General features: G+C 41.0%; 2 protein-coding genes across 6 annotated transcripts in view; one reads left to right on the forward strand and one right to left on the reverse strand.

The window, feature by feature from the left end:
• Window positions 1-9,059: 9,059 nt before the first annotated feature.
• Window positions 9,060-12,590, reverse strand: LOC6534085 (transient receptor potential cation channel subfamily V member 5). Its single transcript, XM_002094735.3, has 9 exons — window positions 11,771-12,590; window positions 11,476-11,702; window positions 11,117-11,396; window positions 10,548-11,061; window positions 10,260-10,486; window positions 10,047-10,198; window positions 9,876-9,984; window positions 9,387-9,809; window positions 9,060-9,331 (listed from the first exon to the last, which is right to left on the reverse strand). The coding sequence occupies exons 1-9, from the start codon at window positions 12,167-12,169 to the stop codon at window positions 9,158-9,160; spliced, it is 2,505 nt and encodes an 834-aa protein (XP_002094771.1). The 5' UTR covers window positions 12,170-12,590; the 3' UTR covers window positions 9,060-9,157.
• A 924-nt stretch (window positions 12,591-13,514) lies between these two features.
• The window catches only part of LOC6534089 (rab11 family-interacting protein 4B), a 43,785-nt gene continuing 41,559 nt past the window's right edge, over window positions 13,515-15,740 (forward strand). For 4 of the 5 annotated variants that reach the window (XM_015194936.3, XM_015194942.3, XM_015194935.3 and 1 more), the window contains exon 1: window positions 13,536-14,270. The gene's annotated coding sequence lies outside the window, so the exon portion shown is untranslated. Of the gene's footprint in view, window positions 14,271-15,740 lie in introns of all 5 variants that reach the window. The other variant, XM_039374874.2, reaches the window with a different exon arrangement.

Below are 15,740 nucleotides of genomic sequence, written 5' to 3' on the forward strand. Positions count from 1 at the left end.
GGCCCTTTGTTCCACCGGCTTTGTTCCATTGGCTCCTTTATATCGGTTATAGTTGTTCGCCCATTGAGGGGTGTGTTCAATAGAGGAGCTCAATAGAGCCAAAAGCCAGGCAGCTCTCGTTCGGCTGTGCTTCGTGTTATTCGATTTAGCGACCCCATTCCTGTGGGGCAGGGGGAGCTCACGCTATAAAGAGAGTGAGAGAGAGAGAGAGAAGTAGAAGTAGAGAAAGAGAGCAGGAGCGAGCGCGGGAGCACATTGATTTTCGCACAGTGGGCACACAATTTCCGTTATTGTTTGCACGGCGGCGTTGCACTTCCGCATCTCCTATGCAGCTAGAACGAGAGAGGGAGAGAGCACAACTCTCTCCCCGCGCGTGAGTGTGTGTGTGTGTGCGCATGTTTGTTGGGCCAATCACAATGGGTCTTTGGTGTGAATTTTTGTCCATTGTGGGTGTCTGTGTTCTGCTATATACCGTTCTCTATGTGTACTCTGTAGTCGGTACTATGTGTGTGTGTGAAAGGACTTTTTAGTTTGTGAAAAGGACATGGAAACACGCTTTCCATTCTCTTGCCCCGCTCTCCATTCTCGCATTCTTTCATTTCGCTCGCCATTTTTCTCCATTCTTTTCCGTTCCCTTTTTGCCACTTCTTCCTGGCCGCTCCAGAAAGGATATTACTGCAATTATTTACTTATTTGGCCATAGAAAGAAGCCCACAAAGGAGCCAGTGGAAGTGAGGCAAATCTTCACCCAGATGCAAGTAGAACGCTCCTCTATGCTTTATTATAATAAAGATGTTTTAGCCAGCTTTTCTTTTTAGTTTGCTAAATAAGCAGCAGCCAAATTAAAGAAACCTTTTTAATATTGATTGAAAGGACAAGGGCAATCACATAGTTCACAATTAAGTTGACGGCAAGCCAACGATTTTTAGGATTCCCTACCAGTAATATAAAGTTTCCAAACGGATTTTCAGCTATTAAATGTGACTTTCGAAACGGAGATATAATTATCGGGTCTTCTGGTACATTTAGACCCAAAAATCTTTGTTTTAATAACAATTTTTCTTCCAGGACTAAGGTTGATTTTTGTTTATACTTTTACAACTCCATAACCCCAAACCCAAAAGTAAGCCCCACACTTTTTCTCCCTCCGAGCATATTCCCCACCATTTCTCTTTCCCTTTCTCCTGCACACGCACGCACCCACACACCGATGCAGCAAAGCTTAGTGCACTTTCCAATTGCATTTACAAAGCTCTTATACCTGGCCCCACGCTATGTAAGAGCATAAAAAGCTTTCAGCGTTCGCTACGTTTCCTTTGTGTCTGCTTTCCCCCAAAAAAAGGAAGAAAGGACAACGAAGAACGGCAACAAAAACGAATCTCAAATAATAATGAAAGCAAAAACTGTTGTACGTTGTGTAATGGAAAAAGTTTTGTCCGCGCCACATTTTTCTTTCCGAGTATTCAGCATTTCACTTAGCAGACGAGGACACTAAGTGAGTGATAATGGCACACAGTGTGAGATGAATGCAGGATCCTGTTTGCTAAAATCGCTCCACTCACTGCGGTATACATAATTGTTACATTTGCAATACCATTTATGATGAATTCGTTATTTTTCTTTAAGAATACCAAGACAAACAAATCGTTGTTTAGAATCCAGTTCAAATAAGTAGAAACTTGGAATTTATTTATGAAAAACTTCTTATTGTTAGATATAGGCTCCAAATGTGTTTTTCCAACTAATTTAATTAATACTAGTAAATACTTCTGTATTACGTTTCTTCCTAAAATGAATTTCTTATTATATCTTTCAGTGAACAGAATACTTTATATAATTCAGTTTTTATAAACTAGCTTACTAGATAAACTTTTTATGGTTTGATAAATAAACTCTAAATGTGTTTTCCCACCCAATTGAATAATTACTAAGGCTAATAATAGCTTTCAGTTTCACCTTTCTCCCATTGTTTTATTGCCATGCTAAGTGGGAAACTCTTTTTTAATACAAATATCTCATAAAAATGCACAGGTGACAGTCGACAGTCAGTTGAAAATTCAATGAATGTAAATTAAATTTGATCGCTTGATGGCAGGTGAGAGATGAGTCAAGTTGTGCCGTGATTACTATTATTCGAATACAATATTAACCATTATCCTGTCGCCAGAAATCACCCTCGCCGCTTAACCCATTCAGAATTCTCCGACTCTCGGCGGTGAAAGAGAAAGACTCGCGTTTTATTGTTTGCTCCAGCATTGTTGTTGTTCTCGATTGTTATATGTTGTTGTTGCTGTTTTCATTCAATTGTCATTTGGGGAGCGGGTTTCAATTTTTATTATTTTTTGTACTCGGCAAATATAATTTTTGTCATTCATTCTTTTTTAATTAAATTCAGGAACAATCGCGCAAATGTGAGACTTGACAATGTCCAGAATGGATTCAATGATAATGGCAAAAATGAAACGAACATAAAAGCCAAATGAGGTTACATTCCCATTATTGTTCCACTGATTGAATCGTTCAATTATTGATACAGCATATATATCGTGCACATTACGGGTATAGTATCATTTTTGCAAGTTATATACGCTTTTTCCCCTCATTTGGAGTTATATAATACAGTTCGCCTCGCATCTGGCGTCGGCAGTTGGAAAAGGAATCGTTTTGACTGAATTTTCTCACGTTTTTGGTTCGTTCTTTGTTCACTTTGCATTTCCATTTTCCACCCACCAGAGTTCTCCTTTGATTTTCTCTGTCCATACGTGTCCATTTGATTGCCTCACAGATTTTGGCGCTTTTCACATGTCATTCCAGTTAAGAGCATTTTTGGCATGCTCACGAATTTTCCTTTCTCCACTTTGCATTTCTGGTGGCTTCTTCGCTTCGCTTTGGCTTGGAAAAATGAAAAATTATAGCGCATTTATCGTTTGATGTTAATGCGATGTGGCAAGTTGGGGGATAGCAGGTCCTGCTGGCGATAATGAAACCATTTTCGTGCTAAAACTGGCATTAAAAGAAGAGAAATATGTGAAATGCATGCAACATTTGTTTCTGGGTAATATGTAGCGAAGTGAAAGTAAATAATTAGAACAACACTTGTTTCTAGGTAATATGTAGCGAAATGAAATGAAATAATTGGAACAGTAATATGTCTTTTCAACAGATTATTATTAAGAGTTTCTACAACAAAGCAATTGTTATAAAATGGTATTATAATTCTGCACTTCCCATCATGTCCGGTTTTCCGGTGCGGGCGTGATTGTGCGACAAGAAATGGCCAAATTGTCTCAGGAATTTCCACTCTCGGCTCATCCCAAGCTCAGACCATTAGGGAAACAAAACGAGGCATTCTTGCAAGGATACTAAAGGAAGAAAAACTCTGTATCTGTAGCGGTGGAAGGACGCCCACATGTGCCGTCGACTTCCGTTTCGGCTTCACCTGATGCAAACCGGTTGCACTTCTGTCATGCATGTTGCACAATTCCTGCAACTTTTGTATCCGCTTTTGTGCAACTATTGTTATTTTTGCCCGTTTCGAGGAAAACAGTGTAGCTGTTTGTGTATAGAAAACTATTTCCGGGGTCAGTTATTGTCATTAGCATTGTTTGCCAAATCACAGATAATATTTCGCAATATCATCCCATAGGCCAGCCAACACAATCGACAATCACATTTTTCCGAACAACTTGCGGTGTTTTTGCGCAAAAGGATAATTGGTGTGAAAAACATGTGTAAGCCCGCATCGAGTTATTCCGTTCATGGCTGTGAATGGTTGGATGTGTGGGAAAATGCGATGCAAATCCAATTGTCGGAGCTGTCAGAGCGTAGGTCTTCGATGGCCACTCATAATCCTTGCTCGATTAGAGTTCATTACGCTGCCAGGTCCTAGATGTCATAACAGATTAACCGAGCGACCTTAACACATCTCCCCCACCACCGCCTTCGTCCGCATTGTTCTTAACCCTTCCTCGCCAATGCCATCATCAACAACCTCATCATCATCATCATCCAGCCACTTGGACTAAACGATTTTAATTTCTTAAACGAAGTTCGAGTGCCGGTCCGGTGGGGTTAACCTACGACTTGGTCCTGGGATCTCGTCCTGAGGCCTTTTCCACTCGTTTGTAATCGAAACGAGCCACTTAAGGAACCGCCGCGATCCTTGAGTCAAATTTCTTTATGCCTCGTTTTCATATTTCATTTCATTTCGTTTCGTTTCTATTCTTTTTGCATATATTTTTCTCCTGGCGAATTTAGGGGTTGACTTCTAGGGGAGTGGCGGTGTAGTATTTAAAGTGCTTCAATACACTGCAAATAAATATTAATAATTACATTTTAATATCAAAAGGCAATTTTGAGTATAGGTTTCCTGCTGATAGGAAAAACAAGAGGTCCTTCAAAACTGAGATATTTCTGTTTTAAAAAAGTGCACAATGATTTAATTTATATTGTTCGTTTAAAGATATGCCTATATTAGAAGCCAGAACATTGATCCTACAATCTTTAGTTAGCTCTCTAATAAACCTCCGTTCTAATCTATACCCCTTTCTCTCAGTGTGTGCCTAATTTTTGTTGTCGCTCCTCTCCGAGCAAATCGTCGCCGTCAAAGTGCCCACTCGATGCGACTTTCGTTTGAAGTGGATTCCGAGGCTCGGAACAGGCGGACGCAGTGGAGTACAGAGGATTCTGGATGGGAGTGGAGAAGAGGTGAGTTTCCTTCCTGACCGACGTGCCGAATCCCACGGTGTGTGTTTACGACCAACAAGCACAGTTGGAACAGCTTCCTCATTGCCATGTACGAGTACAGCCTTCCATCGATTAGCTGCCGAAAATGCCGAAATTTGTGTCAAAATCTTGTGGTTTGATTTTGTAGCCCGAGGGCCAAAAACACCAGCGGTTTAATGGGCGGATGGGCGTGTCGCTGGGAAAACCGCTGCCAAATGAGGTCCACTCCAACAGACGGGCGGCTGTCAGCAGCAGTTTCCAGTTTTCCAACCCCCCAGGACTCGAATCGTTTTGACAACCTGCAATCTTCTGATGTCCTGATGTTTAACGCCTTCTCAGCTTTTAAGTCGATTTATGACGTGGTTAGCTGCCATAGTTCTAAATGTTGATATCAATTTTAAAGATTAGAAACATACGCCCAATTGCTATTAAAAGTTAATTTGAAAACAGTATATGTAAAGTATTTAATATATTACATATCATCCATCATATACATCAAATGGAGGTATTTCAAAACATTTCAAACTTGAGTTGCTATTTTGCAGAAATGTACTTTTGTACTCAAAAAAAAAATGTCAAAAAATTGTACTTTTGAGTCACAATGAGTTTTTGACTAAAGGACTTTTATTAAACCAGCTTTCGTTGGTTTTTTTTCATTTTCCATTTCAATTATCCTTTGGTGTTTGCTGGAGCTTTACTTTGATTTATATTCCTGTGGCTTCCTCGATTAATTAATTTCAGTCATTTGGCAAATGGTTTCGTCAAAGTCAAAGGGTTTGATTGAGCGCGTTTAATGCTGCCAGAGATCAAAGCGGTCTTTAAGCAATTGAAAGACACCTTTTGGCACCACCACACCACCGCACCGCCCCCTTTTCCACCTCACTTTGTATTTACTTGTGTGTTTTCCTATTTATTTTCTTTTGCCCGAATGCAACATTTTCACTCAAGTGATTTGATTTGATTTGGCGAATTGAATTTGCGCTCCAAGTGTGTATGCATATCTAGACCAAGGCAAGGCACATCCACATCCCCATCTCCATGCCATCCCCATCCATCCAACAACCATTCATTCAGCCATTCAATCTGCCCGTCAATCAGTCAGTCAGTCATTCAGACTTGGCGGCGTCGCCATCGTCGTTTTTGTGGCCGTTGTTGCTGCGAATTGTTTGCTTAGCGGCGTCCTCCCGCGAGACTCAAGTGGCAAAACATTATTTTGTTCAGGAAATTCAATTAAAACTTTGCGGTTTTTTTTTCGTTGTTGTTAGAATTTGTTTTTATTTTCGCTTCCCTTCGCTTCTCAAGTGGTTTTCAATCAAATCGAGGCGCATTATTCAAACGACGTTGAAGACGTGAGGTGGTAGACAAGCATCCGATCAATAAATTGAAGGTGCGCTTAGGAACCGTTTTCGTTTTCAATTATCTAAACCAAAAAATAAATATAAATTTATATAAAAATATATTGGATTTTAACCTACAGAATATACATCTTAAAGACATATATTTTTCTAATTTTTATGGTATTTATTACGCTATATTATTATTTCATTCTTTTCACAACTTAAAATTTCCTGTTGATATCGATTACTTAAATGTCCCTCAAACGATCTGTTTACCACTGATTTATGGCCATTCTAAGCTCATTGCAAGCCACCCCGTTTCCATCTATTTGAGCTCATAAAAGTGGCGCTTTATGAGTTGGCAAACAGAAGAGATACGCGGCAAGTGGCGGCCATTTGAATTAAGCCAACGACTTTTATGGGTCTGGGCCAATAAAGATGGAGTCTCATTGGGGGATGGATGATTTGGGGAGCGGGGACATACATCCGTTTATCGATTTGCACATCAAGATAACGATTACGTAATTGCAATTGTAGCCAAAACACAATGGCCAAGAAGAAAAGACGAAGGCTGAAAAGAAAAGATACAGATACGGATACAAAGGCCTGACACCTTGCATTGTTGTCCTTTTGGAGAGGTACATATATCGGAGTATATCAGCGATTGACATCAATGGGATCGTTGCCGAATATACGGAATATTGGTGAATGCGTGGGATCGCTGAGTTCTGGGATCTTTTCTGGTTCGGAATCTTTGGGATACGCGCTCCTTTGCAGCACCGGAAGCGTTTAGCAGGCGTCTTTGTTCGGCATCGGGAACAAAGGGCAATGGAGCGGGGTTGGCGTTGCATCTGAAAGTGTTAAAGGGCACAGGGATCACTCACAAGCGGAGCTCTGTTTCGGGGCCGCAGCTTGACTTTAATTGAGTTTGAATAGAGCAATTTAGTTCCCGCTGCGATCATCGGTGCCTCATAACCAATTCGGCGTTTTCACTTCCACTGCGAGCGAGTTGCAGAAATTTCTCAGACCGAGTGGCGTTGGAAAAATTGTTTTCATTTGCTGTGGCGCTAATGATATGGTGTCTAAACCCCTTAAGGTCACAACAATAGGGGTAAGCATTTAGCTTAACCCCTCACTCTTAACCCCCGTGCCCCCACAAACAGCGACCGCCTCTTTTTTGGGCGAACAATTACCATCTGAATGTGTCACAGTGTGGCCAAAAAGTATGTTCCCAGCTTTGGCGATTGGCTTTGCCATTGTGTGTGTCCTGGCCGTGTAATTACACACCTTTTGATCCGGAGTCTGGCTCTGAGTTCTAGGTGTCGAGTTCGTTGCGTAATCATATGTTTTGGGTTCTGCTGCGCTGGCAGCTGTGAATGGAGTGGGCACGCCCACCGTCCAAATCAACGCCCACTTCCACCAAAGGCTGAATGTAAATGTATTATTCTCGGTCTTTTGCTAAAAATTAAAAACACTTTTTAGCTCTCACACGGAAGTATTGAATGCAACTTTGATTGGGAGAGCATATATGCTCATTAGGCAACTTTATTCAGCACAATGTCACATCATTCTTAAAAAAACTATGTACATTAATCGAAATTTATATGAGGTAAATCTTTAATAAAATGCTAACTACAGCCAGAAACAGCTAATAAATTAAATACAAATTAGTACCTTAATGCATTAATTTATTCAGATACACAAAATAAAAGTACACTTTAGATATGGATCTCGTTTGCCGGCCGACTTGTGAAATTCCCAGTCATAAAAAAGGCTGAGAAAGCTGTTTAATTACGCCCCTCGGCACATACAAACATTGTAAAACCATAACAATAAAAGCGCTCGAAGGTAATGGGCCAAGGGAAATACGAAATGGTATTGCGAGCGGACAGTTTTCAGTTTTTCACCTTCTAGGTGTTCCCGGAAAATCGGCCTGCTTTATGATCCTTAAGCAACAGCGTCGTTTATAGCGCAATTTCGGCGAGGGGCGTTTGCCAAATGACTTTTAAATGCCGTCTGTGATTTGGCCCTAACTATCGTAATTGTTTCGCTGTTCATGTTATTTTACAAAAAAAAAACAATTTAAAAAAAAAGAAACCAAAGAATTATAGGCAACTCAGGTTGAATCCTTTTGGGATTTGGCATTGGAAGCGGAGAAATGGTTAAACAAGCATTCAAATAAGAATTATGGACCATTCCCAGGTGAACCTGCCACTAGAAGTCAAAGGAAAATTCGATTTTCCCTCACATTTGACTGCCTTCTTTTTTCTTGGCTGAACATTTCCTTAACTTCTTTTTGCGATACTCAAGAGTTTGTTTAAAGTAAATTATTTATGCAAATCAAAGTGCAAAAGAAAGAAAAGTTTGCCATTTATTTTGCCCGTTTTTGGGGTGTTGAGTGCGAGGGTTGTCAAGGGTTGAGGGTTTGACCTTTGTTAACTCTGTTTGCATTTCAGCTTTGCTTTGCTTTGATTTAAAACTGTCAACGCACACGAGTGCCGGAAAAATGTGCTACTCGTTGAGTTATGGCCAACACACCCAGCCACCCACATGGAAATTCAAATTTTCCCGGCACCCATTGTTGAACATTTTTCTGCGTTCCCTTTCTCTTTCGGTGTGAACTTATAAAAGCACATTGATTTTATTAAATGTTATTTTGAGTGAATTTGGATTTGAGTTTGATAGTTGTTTGTTTGGGCCAACTGTCATTCGCATGCAGCGCCACTTGTGCCACAGATTTTGCATCGTTCGCCTAAATAAGTCATCGATTATGTGGCCAAAATAGATTTAAAGTGTTTGGCATATTCCTATTTCTAGATTTTCTGTATAGTAGTTAAATAAATATTATAAAAAAGTATTAGAGCCTTAGAATGTTATTTTTAAAGAAAGGCGTTTAATAGGCGACTAATAAAAAGTAGCAATTATAATTTGAATATTTAAACTACTTATTTTAAATAAGTCAAAAACCGCTCCTAACTCAAATTGTGAAGCGTAGTCTGGTGTAGTCTGCATTTATTGCCAAAAAAGAACACATATCAACAAGGCCCAATAAAACTTGAACTAAGTAAGTGACTCTGGTCTGTCCACGTGGATCCTCAATAGTTGTTATTATCGGAACTTTCCGATTTGGGGGCGGTGCCGAAGAACTTCTCGTACTCCTGCTGACGTCGAAGGGCGCGGGCTTCGCGCTCCATTTGCCGCTTCTTGGCGAACCGCTGATGGATGCGCTTCATCTCCTGCACCTCCTTCATCTCCTCCTTCTCCTCCTCCTGCAATCATAGTTATATAATAAACTTATTTAATGGTAAATTGATCTGCACCTACAGTCATGTTCAGGCGTAGAACCAGTGCTCTTCGGCCATCCGACATCGACTGACTGTACTGCATGAAGTTCTTCAGACGCTCGGCGGGTGGAACACTGCGCTCCACGACCAGGACGATCCTGGCCCATTGGCGCTGCCACTCGTTCCGGATCTCGGCGATCTTCTGATAGGTGTTGCCCATCATGGCGATCAGCATGTTCACCAGCAGCACACTCACGATCACCATGAACAGGAAGAACAGGATCTTCGCCTCGTACTCGTGCTGCGTGGACACCATTGCTCCATAGTAGTCACCGAAATTGGTTAGCGACATGAGGAACATGGCCACTATGGACTCCATGGGCGAGGGCATGGGGTTGGACTCTGCGTCCTGATCCTCGGGCGACGATGGGTTGTCGAAGGTTAGGAAAATTATGTAAAATGCCTGGTAAAAGGAATAGAAATCACAATGGGGAATCCTGGCTTAAGTGAAATGAAAAGTTAGTAATACCTGGGAGAAACCCATCACGAACACCAAATAGATGGATACGAATCGGAGTAAATCTCCCATGACCATGCGGTATATCATCACTACGAAGGGACCGACTGTTTTAAAGCCGCTGAAAAAGTTACAAAAATAATTAAAAATATTTAAAAAATATTAAAAGAAAGCCTAACTTACCGACAAAAGAATAGAAAATAGGGAGCAGTGGTTAGCATTATCACAACGGTGACATGATCGTCGATTTCGGTGAGACAGGAAGCCCTTAACCATGGAATGGTCATCATCAAAGCGCACGAAAACAGAAACATTACACGCGAAGGTGCCGTCATCTAGGGATTAGATTTTAATCAGATTTAGTTATAGAAAAATGCAGTATTTAAATGCACTTGCCAAGTTCTCAATGAACATTTTAAGGCCCAGGAAGCGAGCCTCTCGCAAGGCGACCAACAAATACAGTATGGCACCCACAAAGTTCAGCAGTTCCGCCATAATACGCAGCTTGGCCAAGTCGGATTCGAGGTTCATCAAAGGACACTGGGCGTAGCTCTCCCACCAAGCGGGCAGGACCTCAACCTCCGACGGATCGTAGTAGTCAGTAAAGTTGAGCCAAAATGTTTCTAAAACAAAAAGTCCTGTTAAATCACAGAAACAAACTGATTTATAAAAAATACACTCAACTGTATTCGGTAGTCATTGTGGCCCTCTTGCTGTGCTCATGATACGAATGCGATGCATTTTGCCTGTACAGATCACTTTTAGCCGTAGTGCTATTGGCGCCATCCTCGTCCTCGTCCTTGGCATCCGGACCTGGCCGCAGGATGAAACTGAACAGCGAGATGAGGAAGTAGAGGGCGAACATGTAAAACTGCTTGTAGAAACGCGACTTGCAGAACGTGTCCCATTTGGTCTTGAGCAGATCTATGACCACGCCATCCAGCAGCTCCAAGTGCTCCAATTTATCGCCAAACACAACAAAGTTGAGCACAGAGTCCTTGTTGATGTTGCCGGTTTCCTCATTAATGGTGTCTATCATCAGCAGCGGATAGGCGGCACATGTGATGCTGCCCAGTTGCCAGTAGATCTCCCGTTCGATGCTCATCACGTGGAAGAACATCTCAACTCTGCCCAACTTGGCGGCCAACGTAAGCGGCGTAAGATTCTGGATGTTTTTAATATGGATATTTGTTCCAACCTGATGAAATAACAAAGTTTAAGTAGTTACATCCTTGAGTAAGGAGTTGCTTTACCTCGTAGCCCACATCGAACATTTCGATCTTCTCGTAGATGACCAGCATGTGGAGCACGGTGTTGCCGTTGGTGTCCTGGAAGTCGGGATCGGCTCCTCTGGCCAAAACCAATCGGAAGCACTCCTCCTGCGACAGGCAGGCGGCGAAACTCAATGGGTATTCGCCCCAGTAAACATAGCCATCGTAGTTGGTCATGGGACAAAGAGCCACATACTCGTGATCCGGCGAGTCTGTACGCGAAAACTTGGTATCCTCCGCCGACATAAAAGCGCCACAGCAACTAAATGGGTTCATTGTTCATTCAATGATGTGTAAGATAAATATTTAAACTATAAATATGATATAGATATGGTTTTCACCGCTCTTGAACATCTGCATTGGCATCCAGCAGATACTTCACCATGGCCGGATCCTCGTTGACGATGGCAATGTGCAGGACACTCTCTCCATAGTACTCGTCGCTCATGTAAATGTCCAGGATGAGTTTCGGATAGAACTTGAGCAATCTCTTGGCGAGATCAGCGTGCAGGGAAGACGCGTTCAGCAGGCACAAGTGGAGAATGGTCTCGCCCACAGCTCCACGCATCTGGAAAAGATCAATAGATTTAAAATTAATTAACCAAACTAACAATTTGAAGTAACCATTCCACTCACATTCAGATCCCAGCAGACGAAGCGATAGGCCGTGGGATTGGAGATGTACTCGGCCTCCGAAACCTCGGGGCAGTAGTCATGGATGTTGAAGTCGTCGTCCGGATTCTCGAGGGCACGGATCTCGGGCAGCTGGCGGGTGCGGGGGCGATCCCGATTGCGCAGCAGGACGAGCTTCGAGATGGGGAAGTAGCGTCCGGCGCCCTTGTTGTACAGAAAGGGCTCCACCTTGGTCTTGATGGCGTGATCGATCTCGGCGAACTGCTTGGTTTGGCAGGCTCTTTTCATCATGTCCACCAGGAGTCCGCCGCCCTTGAGATTCACGAACTTGTACAGCGCCTGGGTGGAGACTCCGGCCTGCTTCTTTACGCCGCTGGTGACATTACTCTCCGTATTCCCCATTATCCGATCCGGATTGCACTTTCCCCCTGGGTTTTTTTAGGTTTCTAAACGCTTTTGAACCGCGACATTGCTGGTGGAAGTGTCTGCTCTTGGAATTTTCTATTTGTTATGGCGAGGTCCTTGTCCATCGGTGGCTATTGATAAAACATTTCCTTGCACGTCCGTTGCCAATGCAACAGCTGAACTTGAGCTCCTTTGCTTTGTTTACGCTTTGTTGCTACGACTGAGTACCTGTTGCACCTGTTCAACAAGTCGCGTTGGCCTCTTCATTTGTTTTGGTTTGCTTAATATGAATTTATTCACGAAATGTAGGTGAATCCCCTATTTCTTGTTATCTACATTTTCATTACATATATATGCATTTTACATTTATAGGTTCAGTATCTATTTTAAGTAAACATGTTAAGGTATTTCAAAATGAAAAAACAATATTAAGAAAATTATACATAAAAACATTATAAAAACCACCGATACAGTTTATTTATTACAGATACAGCAATTTAGTTTTGATTTATTTATTTTTACATAATGACGTTCAAAATTTGTTTTGAATTTGAAAACTATTTACATACAAAGTGTGGTGTGTGTCTTTGCTGTCTAATTTTAGCCGTGCCAATAATTTTGACAAGTTAATCTACATGACTACATTACAAAATTTGTTACAAGGCGTTCACACCAGAGTTAGAAAGCAAGCGTCGATATTACTATTATATCGATAAGTTTTTATACAAAACAAGAACATAAAATATTAAGATGATATCTTCTCTAAATAGTTCAGTTTGAGAATTAAGAACCTGTAAGCAGTACCAATCGAATTTATAATCGATTTATAAAATAGTCGCTTAAAAACCTGCATAGGACCTAGCGGGGACGCAACCCGATAACAAAAGTTGGTTGGTTAGTCCAATCAGAAGTTGGCTCAAAACTGTAATTGGCTGTAATTACTTCAGACTGGAAGTCTTCATGTAACATATTTTACATCTGTTAAAGATAAAAATGGGCATTATAGCTATATAAATATTGTTATACAAATATTAAAATTATAAAATGATTCTATTACACCTCTGCCGAATAAGCCGTAGAATAAGCACAAAATATGATAGAAAGCAAGCAAAAAGAATGAATTTAATTTTAAATATACATTTAGGCAGCAGAGTGCAGCAGAGTGCAGCAGTAGTCCGTTGATCTGTTAAAATTTTCGAAATAACAGAGAACTAACATTGCTACCGAGAGAGGAGTGACCGTGTTTGTAGCAGCGACTGAAACTGCGAGTGAGCAATCTCACAAAATCCAGTATAATTCAGCTCCGCGGGACTGGCCACACCTTGCCGTATATAAGCGGATGCAAGCCGGAAACAGCGCGATTTCGGTCGTCGAATTTTGTTTGGAGCGGACGTATCGTCGGTCTGGCATATATCGAAACTGCAGTTGCATTATTTTACCATTTTTACTTGTTACCAATAGAGCATAGTATGTTGTTGCTGCGCGCGTGAAGTCGGATTGTATAGAAGTAGCGGTAAACTGCTTTATTTGGAGTCGCACCGAATATATATCTGCACTTTGGCTTTTTATTACTTTACATATTTTCGATAGCGCGCGCGCGGTGAAATTTCCCACGTAAAACCACCAAATCACTACACAACTTAAAAAAAAAGTTGAAGACGTTGCCAACGTTACGCACGCGTACAAATACACTTAACCAATAGAAAATTCAGCTAAACGTTTTTTCATGCGCAAAGAATGCTGATTTAAGTGAAAGTGCAAGTAAATCGAATGAAACACAACAAATAAAGCCGATTTTAGGCAATATTCAGTGCAACTACCTGTTCTGCAACAAATACATATACAGCAGCAACAACAACAACAACAGCGACCAAATCTAACTGTTGCGCTCCGCCGGCTATCTCCGTCTCCCTCTCTCCTTGGACTGCGCGCGCGCGTTTGTGTGTGTTCCTGTATTTTCGCCATTCAATTGTTGTTGTTGTGGCTTTTCGCCAAGTGCAAATAATTCGCTTTTTGTTTTTAACCAAATTCATGTTGTTCAGCTAACGGTTAACGCCACTCGTCTGCTCCAATTGGATACGGAAATATATTATAACAGGTGCGTTGCCCGAACGAACTAACTGTTTGCAAAACGGCTCCCAATTAGCAAATGTTTAAACTGTCCTGTTATTGTGGTTCTGCGAAAGAAGAAGAGGGCGAAACCGAGATAAACCGAATAGATATAATAGATAAGGAGATCTAATTGGGCAATAATAACCAGTTTTGGGTGCAAAATCTTAAGTTTTGTAGTACAAATCTCGAAGGTTGTAGCTCTCAGAGAATTAAACTCTGGAAATTCTAATATAACCCAAGTGATCTCATCTAATGTGATCTATTGTTTATATTAAATTGGTACTCTCTTAAATCTATAAACCAGTCAGAGTTACTAACACTGAGCGTTAAAAAGTAAGTTTCTTAACAGTACACGTGGGGAACTACTTGAAGTATTTAAATTTAGCAAAACATTTTACTATTTACCGTGTAGATTAGGTTAGAAAAACATAAATAATATCAAACTGTATAAGCATGATATTGTTGAAACCCTTGAACTATTAATTGTTGAAGAAATGAGTAATTTAATTTGGTATTTTTTTTATTAACTTATATCAGCTGCGTGACTGTCAAATGACGTACTTTATTGTTTCCCATCCTTAATCATTATTATTTTTTTTCTGAGCTATCACGCATTCTGTATTGATTCTCAAATACGCAGTCATTTGAAACAGCTTAGAAAAGGACACTTTGGTAGCGTCATTCTTTTGTTTTGGGCCAATTGAGCAAGCGGCTTTTACTCTATTATTTATTTGGCGAATGTGTTGGTGTGGGACAGTTGTAACATTTCCACGAATGCGAAAATTCGCAATTGTTTTTATTTGTTTGTTGATACGCTCTTGTCATTGTGGGTTTGAGCCAGGTTTTCGTGCCAGTCAGCGACATCGTTGACTTTTTGTTTGGCTTACTTGCTATTGTAGCTTTTGTTTCTTCCCAACCGCTCGCTTTTTTCTGCGCTTTTGTGGTTTTCGGAGTTTGAGGAAGTTGTGCCATCGATTAATTAATTAAAGTGCCGCTGCATTGTCAACTACTTCCGGACCACCTGCCTTATCCTTATCTTATCCTTATCCCGCAGGATGCAGTCCTACAAGTGGCTCATCTTGCACTCGAGTATCTTGAGTATCTTCTGAGTTTTCCCCAACGTAATTCGAGATCCACTTGGCCTAAGATGGAAAATCTGCAGGGACAGCTGCTTCCTCTGCGGATTGCATCACGCTCATGCTGCACAGTGTAATTTGATATTTTTTTTTTTGGTTTGTAAGTGCGTCCATTTCCTCTAAGTTCATTTTGGCCTCTGTTTAACATGGTTTAGGGGTTCTCGTTTCACATTTGCACCTTGCAAAGTCTGCCAAAAAATAAAAACAATGCTGGCCAACAACAAACACAAACAAAAGAGAAAAACAAGAAAGAAATACATTTTGCTGCTGGCTTGGAATATTTCGCCTTGGCACAGTTATGCGGATTTTGGCCATGTTTT

The sequence above is a fragment of the Drosophila yakuba genome, chromosome 3L (genome assembly GCF_016746365.2).
Source record: "Drosophila yakuba strain Tai18E2 chromosome 3L, Prin_Dyak_Tai18E2_2.1, whole genome shotgun sequence".
NCBI lineage: Eukaryota > Metazoa > Arthropoda > Insecta > Diptera > Drosophilidae > Drosophila > Drosophila yakuba.

What these genes read in the sequence shown, in the direction of transcription:
- LOC6534085 (XM_002094735.3), bottom strand. Translation starts at nt 12,169, where the DNA reads ATGGGGAATACGGAGAGTAATGTCACCAGCGGCGTAAAGAAGCAGGCC. An exon ending in TCGTCTGCTGGGATCTGAAT is followed by an intron (nt 11,703 to 11,770) that starts GTGAGTGGAATG and finishes GATCTTTTCCAG; the next exon opens with ATGCGTGGAGCTGTGGGCGA. An exon ending in TGTTCGATGTGGGCTACGAG is followed by an intron (nt 11,062 to 11,116) that starts GTAAAGCAACTC and finishes TTATTTCATCAG; the next exon opens with GTTGGAACAAATATCCATAT.